This window comes from Zonotrichia albicollis, chromosome 18 (genome assembly GCF_047830755.1).
Source record: "Zonotrichia albicollis isolate bZonAlb1 chromosome 18, bZonAlb1.hap1, whole genome shotgun sequence".
NCBI lineage: Eukaryota > Metazoa > Chordata > Aves > Passeriformes > Passerellidae > Zonotrichia > Zonotrichia albicollis.
Window position 1 is genome coordinate 8,600,512 of NC_133836.1, and position 14,341 is coordinate 8,614,852.

Below are 14,341 nucleotides of genomic sequence, written 5' to 3' on the forward strand. Positions count from 1 at the left end.
ACAAAAAAAACCCAAAAGCACCAACCAACCCGTCTAAGCCCGGAGTGTCACTGCACTCACAGCAGCCTTTTAATTTGAGAATGTTTTTGTTTCTCTTCCGCCTGCGCTGGGCGTTCACATGCGCTTCCTACCCCGGGAGTTCCTGGTCTCCTTTCCTCACTGAAACAGAAAGGATTCAAGCCAAGGGCCTAAGACGAGCAAACCCTCCCCCTTCCCTCCCTTCGGACGGTCGCCACGCCGAGTATCCTCCCTGACCGAGGGCTTTGGGCTGGTTCGGAGCTAGTCCTGGCCTAGGCGTGTCCGGAGGTGCTGACGCTGCTCAGGAGCGGGGGCATTGCCCACGTCCCTGCGGCCGGGCCGGCATCTCTCCGTACGCACACGGAGGCGTTTCCCGTGGATTCCCGGGAGCTGAGCAGCCCCCATTCGCGCCGCACCGAGGGCCGGGCGGGGTCACGCTGCCGTTCACCCGCCGCTCTGCTGTCGTTCACCCGCTGCCCCGCGCCCCGCAGAGCCGCTCCCCACGTCCCCAGGGGCCGCCCCCGCCCCGCCCCGCGAGGATGTGACGCCGCCGGGGCCGCCCCTCGCGGGCGCGGCTCTGAAATAGGGCTCGGCCGCCGCCGCCGGGCAGCCGGAGCCGCGGAGCAGCGCGGCCATGCCCGCCCCCGCCGCGCCCCGCAGCCTGGCCGCTGCTGCCGCCCCCGCCGGCAAGGCCAAGCTCACGCACCCCGGCAAGGCCATCCTGGCAGGTAAGGGGCTCCCGGGGCTCTCCTGCGGACGGGGTCGCCCCGCCGCCGCCAGCGTGGGCATCCGGCTGGGCGGAGGCTGCCGGGCCCGCCCCGGGGCGGTGGCGCTCCCGCAGGTGCTGCTCCATCCCGGGACTGCTGCCCCTCTCCCGCTGCCCGCGGAAGGCGACCCCGCTGGACCGGGGTTTCCCTTCAGCCACAGCCGGGGAGCTCCCGCAGCTGCATCCCTAGCCTGGACGCTGGCTGCGGGCTCCCGCTGTCCGCGGAGCCTCCAGCGTCTTGCCAGGCTGTTTGTGCACCCGGTGGTCCGGCCGGGAAGCTGCTGGTGGGCTCGGACATGACGCGGGTCGAGAGGCACTCGGGGGTTCAGCAGGAGGGAGCGGAACTGATGGGAGAGGCTGGTGGCAGCAAGGGCCCCACATGCTCCCCCGAGGGTGTTGAGGGACAGGGCTGGAGCAGCAGCAGTCGTTTGTCCCTGCCCCAGCTGTGTCCCACAGGCTGCGCTGAAACAGCTCCTCTAAAGGCTGCTGGATCCCTCCTTTGTGCCGGAGCATCAGTCTCTTGGATCAGGGCGTGTTTTCCCGTCCAGTTCTGACCGCTTCCATGGGATCAGAACAGTAAGTGCGCCGAGGGCAGCAGTAACTGCAGAGTTAACGCTCTGCCTCCTGTTTGTGGCTCTTTCGAGCTCTGAGCTGAATGGAGTCCAAGACAGTCGCAGGCTTGTTAAACTCCTTTGTAGCTGTTCATTAGCTCCCTGGTTTCTCCTGCCAGTCGCAGGACAATTCCCAGAGTGGAGATTAGCGTCTTTGTTTTGAAATGAGCCATCGTAGCCTCGACATGATTGGCATGTTTAGAGCTTTTGTGTTTTCCAGCCAATTCCCCCTCCTACGATTGTGCCTTTGTTTGTCTGTCCAGCTCCCTGCTCCCCTCCAAGGGCAGAGCTCCAGCCCCCGGTAGCGGCACCGGGGCCGTGCCCGCACGGGGAGCAGAGCCGCGTCCGCTCCAGCTCTGCTCCCGGGCCTGCCCCCGCCCCGCCGGGCGGCCTCCCTCGCAGTCCCGGGAGAGCTGGCGGAGGTGGATGCGGCCGCTGGAGCGTGCAAAGGGTGCCGAAGCCTCCCGGTGTCACGTCTCCGGGAAGGGACTTTGCCGTCACTCGGCTGCCTGGCCAAAGGGCTGGGGCACAAGGAGGAGGCAGCCTCCAACGAGAGGGTGACTTCTCACTCAAGTGAGCCCTTCTGTGAGACCAGGCTCCTCCGGAGCTCTGTGCCCCTCTCTGCTGCCCCATCTCAAAATGGGTTGGTTTTTTTTCAGGCCTCTTGACTAAAGGTCTTTTAAATAGGATTTAATGCAATTTTAGGATGGGAAGGACAGGATGTTTCCTTTTTCCCCACCCTCCCAGTCTTTCCCAACTTGCTGTCCATGTGCAGTGAAAGCATCAGGTTGTCACTGCTTGGACCAATGTACCGGGATGCTTTCATAGATCTTGTGTAGATCTGTAATCGGGATCATCAGCTTACCAGAATCAGCCTCCTGCGAGAGAGGTTGCAGCAGACTTGCAGAGGTAGAAGAAGGACTCTATTGAGATGCTGGTCTTCTCCTCACAGGCTGTAATCAGAGTAATTGGTTAATGGGCAGAAGTCCAGCCAAGCCTCTGTGGCATCTAATTGTATTAGAGAACCACAGAAATGGGAGAAAGCTGCTGTTAACTCCCTGTGCCCTGGTCTGCTCAGCCCTCCAGCCCCTGGCTGGGGGATGCAGTGCTGTTTGTGGCTGTCTCTGCTGACTTTAAGGGGTCTGCTGATGCTCTCAGAGTTTCTCATCTGATATCTGTCTTCACAACAGGGATGTATGCTCCATGTTCTGGTGAGCTGGAGGTGTTAAGATGGAACATTCCTGCTGTGCTTCATCAGCCTGTGCTGGTGGAGTTAAATAAGCCATCATCCCTCCCTGGGTGCATATCTGCTCCCAGCCCCTGTGGGTAATTGGCATCCTCTGCCAGGGAGGCACAGCTCCCTTGGCTGCCCAGACCTCAACTGGCTGGGGTTGGCTCTTTTCTGAAGAGATGCAAGTAAATCTCTGTCTGCCAAGAGCTCTTCTCCTTCAATTGTCGCAACAGACAAAACACAAGGTTAAAAATTAATTTGCTAATGGGCCCTCCTTTGTCCAAGCAGCTGTTGTGTGCCAAGGCAGCCCTTCACCTTGCAGTGACAGTGCTGCTGTGGCCATGTGTGGCCTGAGCACATGAAGGCAGCTCGGGCTCTTCTGCTGGATAACAACCTGTTAGCAGGTGGGCCAGGAGCCCAGCTCTGTCTCCAGCCTCCCACAGCCAGCCTTCCTGTTTTGTGCTGTGGTTTCCAAACAGCCCACCAGACTCCTGTCCCTCCCACCAGCATCCTGAAGGGTTGGGTGCTGCTGGTCTACTGTGCTCCCAGCACAGGGCCACACTGCAGTGGGGAGCTTGAAATAAAGGCAGTTAAGTGGTGAGACAGGAATGCTGGTGGCAGAGCTGGTGCTGGAGTCATCGGTCACCTCTGGGAAGCCTGAGTGCTCCTTCACTGGGTTTTTGGATGCCACGTTGGCAACTCATTTTGGTGCTGTTGGGTCAGCTCAAGTCAGCCTGCAGTGTAGGCTATTTCCAGCCCAGCAAAAATGATCTTTGCCTTGCACTCCTGCCCTCCTCTTGAGAACTTTGCTCATGGTTATTAGTGCTCATTTGATGAAAGGCTCTGCCTGCCCTCGCCAGAGTTAAGTACAGCCTTACTCTGTTTCTAGCCACCTTTGAAGCCTGGGGTCTGCTCCCTCCCACGGAGAAGCTCCCAGCTGCTCTCTGCATGCTATCTCTGCTCACCCGGGGGCTGTTGCACAGTTGCTGTTTCTACCTACACCTAATCCTGCCTGGCCAGGGAGGCAGAATGCCTGGATGTTGTCCTATGTGGTGCTGGATTTGGAAAGAGCTCACAGGGGTTGTACCTGCTGCCCTGGTGTTGAGTATCACTGGCCAATAACAGTGATGTGCACCAGGGTCCTAGGGGGGAGCATGGGCAGGGGAGGGGGAAGGCAGGGAGAGGGTAGGACATGAAGCAAGGTTCAGCAAGGGAGCCCAGGCTCCAGAACAAAGCAGTAATTGGAGCTTCAGTTTCCTCTTCTTTGTTAATCCTTGATATTATCTTTCTTAGGAAATGCTGTACCTGCAGAGGAGAGGAGTCAGGGACTGGGTGTGAAAGCTGAGACTTGCCTTTTGCAGAACAGGTCTCCTTCCCCAAAAGTCCTAAGTCCATCTGGATTTCCAGGGTCATTGCTCTCAGGAGAGGGTGTGAGGGAGGTTGTGCTGCTGTGAATGGCTGTGGTCCAGCACACTCCCTGGTTTTGAGATAGATGCCTGGTGTTCACAGCAGAGCAGGGGATCTTTCTCCCTTCATGCTGAGCTGGGTGGAGGCCAAGCTCAGCCAGGGGGAAAGATTGGAGAGTGTGGAGGGAGCCAGTCCTGCCAGGTCTGCTGGCCCTCAGTGCATCACTCCTGGCTGTGGCTTCTCCCTGCAGTTGCCTCCTGTGGCTGTCATCTGTTTGGGGAGTGGGGCACAAGGACCATGCTAGCCTTGAGTGAGTCCCTGCTTGCCTGGGAGCCCTCATGGGCTGCAGTGGAAACCTGCAAGAGCCCCAAGGCTCCTGGTGGGAGGAGGATGTCAGCCCCAGGGCCAGGAAACCATCTTGGGGTGTGCCTTCAGTCTGAATAGATTCTGTTTGAGCTGGAGTTAACCCTGGGCTCTGAAATGTGAGTTTCTGAGATTTTCACATGCCTGATGTTCTGCTTGACATTCTGCAGGCAACCATTTTCTCTGGGTTGATGTAAATGATCGGAAGGAGTCGTCCATCTTCCTGAGACGATGAGCACCATGAGCTGACAGCTTGGGGATGTTGCAGCATCTCTCAGCTCTCATGGTGCTGTGTGGTGCATGCCAATGCAGCCTCCCTGCTCCTGCTTGTGCCCTGAGGTCTCAGGTCATCTCTTGACAGCAGGGATTGTTTTTTTTGGCCATCTCTTCTCCCTCTGTGCTCCAGTGCTTGGTACAGCGGTCACTCCCCCGTGCTGGGGGCTGGGAGATCAAAGCCTGTCCCCAGGGAAGTCTCAGTCCTGGCAGTGGCTCCTTCATCCAGCTATGGGGCTATACTGGGGGAGTCATCCAATAGCCCTGGGCTCTGACATCGGCTCCCTGTTGCTTGTCTTAAGAGAGTTTTTGACACTTGAAGAGTTGGTATCTGAAGTGCTGGGATGGCCAGGAGGCAGCTCATGGTGACAAACCTGGGGCCTTGAGGTGTGCAGGGCAATGGGGAGAAGGTGAATTAAGCAGGATGAAGAACCTGACAGTCCCCAAAGGTGGAATCAGCACCAAAGGCAGAGGATGCTTTAACTGTGAGCATGGGGAAATGGCTTCTGCCATTATAGTCACAGCTGAGAAGTTTAAATTGCAATAATGATTAATTGTCATATTGAGAAGTAAATGCAAAGAGTGATGAATGAGTGAGTTGTGAAAGGACAGCCTGTTCAAACAGGACAGTTCCAGTAAGATTCAGGACAAATGGTTTCATCCCATCCGTAGCATTATCTGCAGCACTGTTTGCACGGGGCTGTTTACCCTCAGTGGCACAGGGTACAGAGGGGCACCTCTCATGTTTGCCATTCTGTTTCACTGGGGGTTCAGACTGTCACCAGCCTGTCTGTAGCACACTCCCATGACCAAACCAGCTGTGAATGTCTGCTTACTGCTGGGCATGCTGAACCCCTGTGCTCCCCACTGGCCTTGCCCCTGTCAGATGGGAGGGAAACCTTCCTAACCCAGCATGGGGACAGTCACCCTCTGAGCCTGCTGACCTGTTGCATGCAGGACATGTTTTTTCCCTTCTAACCAAAACACAGTTAAACTTCTGGCAGTCTGGTTTGGGGAGGCAGCCTTCCCCATCTCAGCACTGAGTCAGACTTGTGGTGGTTTTCCTCAAGGATGTGGCTGTGGAAGGGTGGTGAAGGGCTGTCCGTGGCCAGAGGAGGTGCCTGGGTGAGGACAGCAGTGCTGGAGCTCTGCCGAGAGCCAGCTCTCCTGGAGAGCTGCAGCCCCAGCGAGGCTCCTGCCTGCTCCTGAGCCCCCAGTTTCACAAGATGGCCCGTGGTGGGAAGTGCTGGGAGGGTGGAGCTGTCGAACCCGTTTCACCGCCGCAGGCAGGCAGGGCAGGATTGCTCCACGGCAATGGATGGGTGAAGAGCAGCCTGCATGGCTGCCAGGGGGGGTTGGTCCCTCGGTGAGGGGAGCAGGCGGCAGTCTGGGCTGCAGAGGCAAGCTGCTGGTGGTATTTCTGCCTTCCTGGTTCATAGCAGCCTGATGGTCTTTGGTTCTTGGGGTTTTCTTCCTTATTTCCCCAGATCCAAAAGCTGTATTAGCTAATTAAAAGGGCACCAAGTCCCCTTGTGAGAGTGCTGAAACTGTCAGCACTGCATCCAGGAGCTGGGCAGGATTGCACCCTGTGCCTGTAGTGGTCTGTGTCAGCTGCTCAGCTCACCCCATCCAGCTGCACCTGCTGCACGTGGGCTGGGAGCCCCCAAAATGGGGAACTCAGGGCTCAGCCTGCACTGGGAGCCTGTTTGTGCCTTCCCACCATCCTCAGACACCCAGCTGACAGAATGGAGACGCTCCAGGCATGGGCCCTGGGAGAGCTCTGCTGCTTTGCTTCCAGACCCTTAGGAATAATTTCCTCTGGCCTGAAAGGATCCTAACGAATCTGAAGTTAAAAGGTGCTTTTAATATGGAAGTCAGGTGCTGGTATGTCAGCATGTGAAATTACTCTTAAAATGGAGAGACTGAAATTGCTCCCCAGGTGCTCACTTCTCATCAGAGCTGCACAGAGACCTGCTGCTCCATCACTCTGCAGGAGCAGGATGCTTTTGCAGGCACAGCCACTTGCAGGAGTGGCAGAGAGGGCAGTGCCACCCCCTGCCTCCTAATGGCTTCCAGACAGGGCAGTGGGTGTTCATTGGGGCACTGGCCTCTGGGTAGGAGTTTGCAGAGGGTGACAGTGCCAGTCCTGGCTGTGCAGCCTTGGTTTGTGTCAGTCCTACGGCTCTGCTTGTCTTCCCCATCACAGCTGCATCCTCCTGCCTTCAGCACTGCCCTGGTCTGGAGCTGGGTCCCTGGGTCGGGGTGGTCAGTGGTGTCCCAGAAGCTGCTCATGGACAGTGTGTGGAGCTGAACCTGTGTGTGCTGATGCCATCACGTGTTGCGTAAGCATTGCAGGGGCAGCAACCTCCCACTGTCCCCAAAAAATCCTCTTTTCCCTCCTGTCAGCTCTCCCCAGCCGTGCCCAAGGCTGCAGGCGTGTCCTCACAGCACGGCCTCCCCGGGCCTCTCTGCCGGGGAAAGCTAAACTTTTTCTAGGAAAACCCTGCCAGGGTATTTTTCCCTTCTCTCCCTTCCTGCTGAGCCTGCAGTGTCAGGATAGCTGGCAGCTGGAGCCCTTGCAGGCTTGCTGCAGGCAGGGAGCCATTCCTGGTGCAGGGAGAGGGATCCCCCCTCCGGGGGCACCTTCCCTGGGGCCGGGCAGAGCGACCTTCCCTGAAGGACGTTCCCTGTGCTCTGGCTCCTGCATCCAGCCAGCAGCCAGAGCCTTGGCCCGGCATCTCAGCTGCCCCCAGTGCTCTTTCACCTCCTGAGTGCCGCTGTTCCTGCTGACTCCGTGGTGTTGCAAGAGCTGGAGCTGCTGTGTAAAGTCCGGGTAAACAGGTTGCAAAGTCCCTGCAGCTCTGGAGAGGAAGGGGATTGGACAAAGCTGCTGCTCGTGGGCAGTGGGGTGATTTATTTGCATAGAATGAGGTGTCTGCTGGGGTAAAACTGTATGGAGAGGAGATTACAGCAGAGCAGGACCTCTGATAGGTCTTGCTTCCAGGGGGCAGCAGGGCAGGTGGCCTGTGCCACCCTGTCTCTCTGTGGGCAAAAGAAAATTGAATAAAATTGCCACAAGTCATGGAGTGTGTCCAGAGTCCCTGCTCTCTGTGCACCTTCCCATGGGATTTTAGGCCAGAACAACACTGGGCAACAGGGAGGGGACCTGGCAGCTCGAGTGCCCTGTTCCTTCATCCTTGGCTAGGGCAGCCTCATTGCCCCAGAGGCTGCCAGTTCCCAGGAACAGTGTGCTTTGCTGGGCTCCTGGGAATGGCTTTGCCCGTGGGATGATGAGCAGAGCCTCTGCCTCCCCTGCATGCAAGTGTGACCACTGAGGCTGTAGCAGGCTGCAGGAGGTGCAGCATCTCTCCCTGTAGCATTTGGTGTGGCTGCCATGAGCTGAGGTTCTGGTTGTCCCTGGATTGCTGCTTGTCCTGGGTGCTTCCCTGCTCTCTGGCTTCTGGGTGTGCTGGGGGAGGAGCTGGTGCTGGGGGATCGAGAGAGAACAAATATTTATGGTGCTTTAAACATCCAGCACTTCAGTTCTGCAGTGTGGGAGGTTGGGAAGTGGCCTTGGCAGCACTCGGGGTGTTCGTGTGGCTGTGGTGGCGCAAGGCTGGTGGCACCGTGGTGTGTGACGGAGTGGAGAGGGGCCAGCTGGTGCTCAGCTTTTTGGGGACTGGACCCAGCTGGAGCACATTGCTCCTCATTGAGCTGCTCTCTGGGGCCTGCCAGCGGCTCCTGCAGGAGCTGTTTGTCTTTGCAGGAGAAATGAGTGTTCAGCCAGCCCCCTGCCATGGGACCAGCAGTGTCTGCCTCTCTGACAGACACGCCAAGGGCAGGAGAGGGTTGAGGGGGCAGCAGGGGTGTGCTGGGGACCCTGGGACTGGTGGCTGTCCTCCTGTGCTGCCCCAGAGGAGCTGCTGGCTGGCTGCAGTGCTGTGGGCTGCCTCTGTGTTTCCTGCCATGCCCCCGGAGCAGCGGGTGCATGGAGGCGTCAGGGCTGGCAGTGGTCACCCAGCACCGCCTCCTGAGGGGAGCCTGCCTGGGCTGGGCTGGGCTGGGCAGCTCCAGCCCCCTGAGAACACAGTGGGAAAGAAACAAGGAGCCTTTGTTTGCTGTGGCAGAGCTGGGCTGGCCTCACGCCCCGTTGCGGCCCAGCTGGGCTGGCGTGTCCTTCCTCGGGCACTCAGTGCCACGGTGCCCCCATCCCTGCCGTGCCTGTGGGAGGAGTGGGATGCTCTGTGAGCAGAGCTGAGCTTTGCATTGCCCCAGCTTTGTTGAGGCTGGCCTGGCTTCTTGGCTCCCTGGGTAAGAAGTGCAACCTGGTGCTTTTTGTGCTTGGGGGGAAAACCAGCATAAGGCTGTTTAAAGATGAGTGCTGCTCTGCTGCTGGGGACAGGGCTGAGAGGAGGCAGCAGTGCTCCTGAGGATGCCAGTTGCCTGTGGCACTGACAGAGGGGAGCTGGCAACACCAGAGAGATCTCTTGCATGTGTGAGGACCATGCAGAAGAAATATGACTTTGTGAGAAAGTCTGCTGGTCCAAGGAGTTGGTGCTGCTTGCTGTTGTCACAGGGAGTAGCCATGGGCTGTGGTGTCCCCTATCAGCGTCCCTTCATGGGGGTACTTTGGGGGGCTGCTGATAAGCAGAACTGTGCCACGTGGCACCAGCCTGTGCTTCACTGCAGAGCAGGATAACAACCACTGCACCCAGTCCCAGCCTCTCCTGCAGAGGCACTGTGTTCCCTGCTGGGGTGTCCCCTGGGCCCTGATGGGCCCCCAAGCCTGGCAGTGGGGGCACAGGCCTGCTGAGTCACACCAAGGACATGGCCAGACTGGAGGAACCACTGGAGGCTGTATAGGGAGACTGGGAGCCCCAGCTGGGAGCTGACCACACACTGCACCCCAGCCTGTGGGCTGGAGCATGGTTCACCTTCCCTGGGCAAAGAGCAGGGAGATCCTCAGGGTGGTATTGACCCCAGTGGCAGCGCCCTGTGCCCTGTCCTGGGCGGAGCAGGGTTAGCCCTGTGAGACCTGAGGGAGTGCTCAGCCTTGTGCTTCCTCCTGGTGCCCTGTGGGACCTGAGGGAGCTCAGGGTTGGCCCTGTGAGACCTGAGGGAGCGCTCAGCCCGGTGGTTCCCCCCAGTGCTGCCGGCACAAAGGGCTCCTGCTGCTCAGCAGGATCTGGCCACACTTTGATGCTCTGTGATCCATCGTGGCCGGATGGGCCGAGCCCAGCTCCCCCTGCACAGCTGGGTCCAGCTGCAATGGCTCCAGCCATGCTGAGGGGAGCCCCAGAGCTGAGAGCCAGCATCCCTTGCTGCCCAGGCCATCAGGAAAGGCTGCAGCCATTGCAATCAATGCCCAGCAGCCACCACTGTGGGAGCCCAGGGCAGCCAGACAGGCTTGATGATAATTGTGCGTCCTGCCAGCACAGCCAGGTCTGCAAATGAGCTCCTGCTGGTGTGGGCAGTGGTGCTGTGCCTGCCTCAGCACCGCTGGGTTTGTACATCCCAGTGCTGGCAGCTCACCTGGAGGTGCGAGGCTCCAGAGAGGGAGAGGTGCCTTTGAGGTGCAGCACACCAAATAGACAGCCATAGGTGTGGTGTTTTGCCCTGCTTTCCCACCCCTTTGCCCGGTGTCCTTGACAGCTCTTGCCATGGCAGGGCAATGATGCCCATTCAAGGCACCAGGTTGGCACAGGGCCCTGCTGCTGCGTGCAGTCCTCAGGGTTTTGGTGAGGACAGGGATATCGTGTGGCCGTGAACGGGCACAATGCTGCTCCTGCCTCAGTGTCCCTTCCTCTCCCATGCAGGTGGCCTGGCTGGAGGGATCGAGATCTGCATCACGTTCCCCACCGAGTATGTGAAGACGCAGCTGCAGCTGGACGAGAAGGCAAACCCTCCCCGCTACAAGGGCATTGGTGAGCAGCCCCTCTCTGGGTTTGGGGCTCCTGGGGAGCCTGGCTGGTGCTGGGGGTGTGGCAGGGCGGTGCTGGGTTGTCCTCGGCGTGGTGGTGACAGTGGCACCGCTGTGCTCTGCCACAGGGGACTGTGTGAAGCAGACTGTCCGTGACCATGGCGTCCGGGGGCTCTACCGGGGGCTCAGCTCGCTGTTGTACGGCTCCATCCCCAAGGCTGCTGTCAGGTACGTGCCCCCATGGCAAGGTGTGAGTGGGGGGGGACCCCCAACAGCAGCCAACAAGGGGGTGGCTTTGCCCTTGGTGTCTCCGTTGGTGTTTTACCAAAGCCATGTGGTCTCCCAGGCAGGGAGGGTCCTCTCAGAGGGTGTGCAGCTGCTCCTGGACCCAGAGCAGGGGGGTGCAGACCCCTGTCTGGGTGCCCAGGGGTTGGCACAGTGGCTCCTTTGCAGGTTTGGGACGTTTGAGTTCCTCAGCAACCGGATGAGAGACGAGCAGGGGCGGCTGGACAGCACGCGGGGCTTCATCTGCGGGCTGGGGGCTGGCATGGCTGAGGCTGTGGCCGTGGTCTGCCCCATGGAGACTGTGAAGGTGGGTGGCTGTGCCTGCCACTGTCCCCTGCCTTGGCACCCTTCGCTGGGCTGGGCTGGGAGGGGACAAAACCCAGGGATGCCCTACTTTTGGGGACCTGAGGGCTGTGTGCATTTGCCCAAGACAGTTTTGTAGGGGCGGATCTGATGCTGGAAAGCTCTGTGGAGATCAAGTCAGGTGGCCCTGGCCCCTTCTCCACTCCAGGGAGGAGCCCCCCACCCAGGAGCCATCTTGTCACCCATTTTATGAGTGTAAGGCCCAAATGGCTGCTTGCAGGAGCAGTTTCCCGTTTTCCTCTAAAAATGCACTGATGGCCACGGGCATAGCCTTCCCCCGTGATCTCTCCCAGAGCTGCATGGGTTGGCTCTGGTCTTGGGACTGTCCCTGGAACAAGGCAGGAGGTGGCTGCCAGCCTGTGCGGCCATCACATCTGCATTACCTCAGCCAGGACAAGCACATCATCTCCTTGTAGGTGAAGTTTATCCATGACCAGAGCTCTCCCAACCCCAAATACCGTGGTTTCTTCCATGGCGTCCGGGAGATCGTTCGGGAACAGGGTGAGTCCCAGGAAAGTGGCACCCTGACTCCCTGAGTACTGCCATGCTGTGGGGACAGGGTGGGAGGTGGTGGATGGGCACAGGCTGGGACAGGTGGCTTGGGGAGAATTTTCTCTGCCACTTGAGGCTGGTCTCCCCTCCAACACCCTCTCCTTGCAGGACTGAAGGGGACCTACCAGGGCTTAACTGCAACTGTCCTCAAGCAAGGATCAAACCAGGCCATCCGCTTCTTTGTCATGACCTCCCTCAGGAACTGGTACAAAGGTATGGTGCCCTTGGCTCCCCAGCCACCCCTGGGAGCTGGGATGGTTTTACCTTCCACACACCCCCTATTTCTCATGGCTCAGTCACCTGGAATGGAGGAAAATGAATACTGGGGTGGGATGGCACCAGCTTGTGGGGCTGATGGGTCCTAGTGCTGGAGCATCACTTTCACACCCACCCTGAGCCCCACAGTGTGGTGTGGGCTCTGTGGGGCAGGTGCTGCTGGACAGTCCCCAGCTCAGCACTGCCCCCTGACCACAGGCAGCCAGACCTGGGACCTTCCTTCCATGCTCCCTCAGGAATGTACGTGAGAATCCCACCACCACTCTGCCCTGACCCTCTCTTCCTTCCTAGGGGACAATCCCAACAAGGCCATTAACCCCTTCATAACAGGGGTGTTTGGAGCCATTGCTGGAGCTGCCAGCGTCTTTGGCAACACTCCCTTGGATGTAGTGAAGACCAGGATGCAGGTACAGTGCCAGGGCCTGGTGTGGGACTGCTCTGCCTGCAGCAGACTGGGGGCACCCCCTGCCTGGGAGCTGTTTGCTGCAGTCCCTGGGGCAGGCACACAGTGCCATGAGGTTTGGTTTGGGAGATGTCTGGGATTGCTCCTGAGCCATGGGGAGAGTTTGCACCGAGGTGAGGACATCCCTGTGGGGACTGATGTCCTGCAGCAGTGGAGAGAGATCAATTCCTCATGGCACACCTCTGCCTCTCCCCAGAAATCCCCCAGATGCATCCCTGGCTCTGGCCTCTGATCCTGCTTTTCCCTTCCCACAGGGCCTGGAAGCGCACAAGTACAAGAACACCTGGGACTGCGCCTACCAGATCATGAAACACGAAGGGCCCTTGGCGTAAGCTCTGCACGGGGGGTGGCTGGTGGGGAGGATGGGCAGGGAAGGGGCTGTGAGGGGACCCAGCCCCACGGCCCCCCTCTCTATTCCTGGCAGGTTTTACAAGGGTACAGTGCCTCGCTTGGGCCGTGTGTGTCTTGACGTGGCCATCGTCTTCATCATCTACGATGAGGTGGTCAAACTCCTTGACAAGGTGTGGAAAACGGACTGAGGGGCCGGGCCAGGCAGCCCCCACCTCCTGTGCCCCGCAGGGCTTCAGCTGGAGAGCAGAGACCAAACCCACACCCACCTGAGGCACTGCTGGGGCCAGGTCTGCCCTGCACACCCCAAACCTGGCCACCTTTATCTTTAGGAACAGGCTCTGGAGCAGGTTAAATTACTAGTTGTGTGCTGAAAGGAGCAGGGAGGGAGCTGCATCCCACCATCGCAACCCCTAGCATCCCTGTCATGCCCACCCCAATCTCCTGGTGACACTTTCCCCCAGCCCCACATGAGCTATGTGTACTGGTTAACCAGACTGAGATGTCCCCTTAACAGTGGCCTTGGGGCTCCCAGCAGCCAGGAACTCCTGACTGCCTCAGGAGCAGCTCTTTTGGGGATGCTGAGAGCCCCCTCAAGCCATGTGGGTGCATTGCCAAACTGTACCTCACAAGCTGACAATGGGGCTGATACCATGGCAGGGTCACAGCTGCTCTTGGAGGGGGCCCAGCAGCCTTGCACCCCCTGGGATGGGAGAGCAGTGACCCCAAGCTCCCTCCTCCCTCCCTGCCAGCACCAAGACCACCGGTGTGCAACATCCCATCCCATCCCATCCCATCCCATCCCATCCCATCCCATCCCGGGGATCCTGCTCAGCCCCGGGCTGCTGAGCAGCAGCTGCCCAAAATTGCACATGCACCAGGCCTTTAGTTCTGCTCACTGTGGGCTGGGCTTGGGGTGAGCCGGGTGCCCCCTCAGCTGCCGTTTACAGCCGAGCCGTGCGTGCGAGCCGGGGCAGGAGGTGCAGCCCCAGCCGCAGCCTTGGCCCCTCGGCCAGGGGTGCAAACCCCTTTCTTCTGCCACATTCCCCGCATCCGCCCTCCCGCCGCGTTTCTGTGGTGCCGTAGGTGATCCCGTAGCTTTTGGAGCTTTAGAGCTTCACGCTGACTCACTAACACCCATGGCCGTGGGGCTGGAGCCCTGCCCTGCCTGTGCCAGGCTGGCCCCACTGGATTTGTGCCAAATTTTTCCCTGAAGGAGCTGGGGGTGCAAGAGCCAGGGCTCAACCCATCCCTCCGCCCCCTTGTAGCCAGCGATGAGCTCAGCCTTAACACTGGAGGGTGAAGGAGGAAAGCCTGGGCACGGTTTACCTGCGGCTTTTGGCTCTGAAGCCAGTGAGGGTTGCATTAGTTTTTTTTTTATTGTTATTCTGTTTTCATTCGCAATTTGAATAAAATCAGTCTGGCTTTAGCGGCTGCGTTGGCGTCCGGGCTCTGCTGAATGGGC

General features: G+C 59.1%; 1 protein-coding gene across 1 annotated transcript; it reads left to right on the plus strand.

The window, feature by feature from the left end:
• Positions 1 to 555: 555 nt before the first annotated feature.
• Positions 556 to 14,310, plus strand: SLC25A1 (solute carrier family 25 member 1). Its single transcript, XM_074554340.1, has 9 exons — positions 556 to 746; positions 10,486 to 10,593; positions 10,718 to 10,817; positions 11,043 to 11,181; positions 11,654 to 11,738; positions 11,898 to 12,002; positions 12,357 to 12,472; positions 12,783 to 12,856; positions 12,953 to 14,310. Exons 1-9 carry the CDS (start codon positions 653 to 655, stop codon positions 13,065 to 13,067), a joined length of 936 nt encoding a protein of 311 aa, XP_074410441.1. The 5' UTR covers positions 556 to 652; the 3' UTR covers positions 13,068 to 14,310.
• The last annotated feature ends 31 nt before the right edge of the window (positions 14,311 to 14,341 follow it).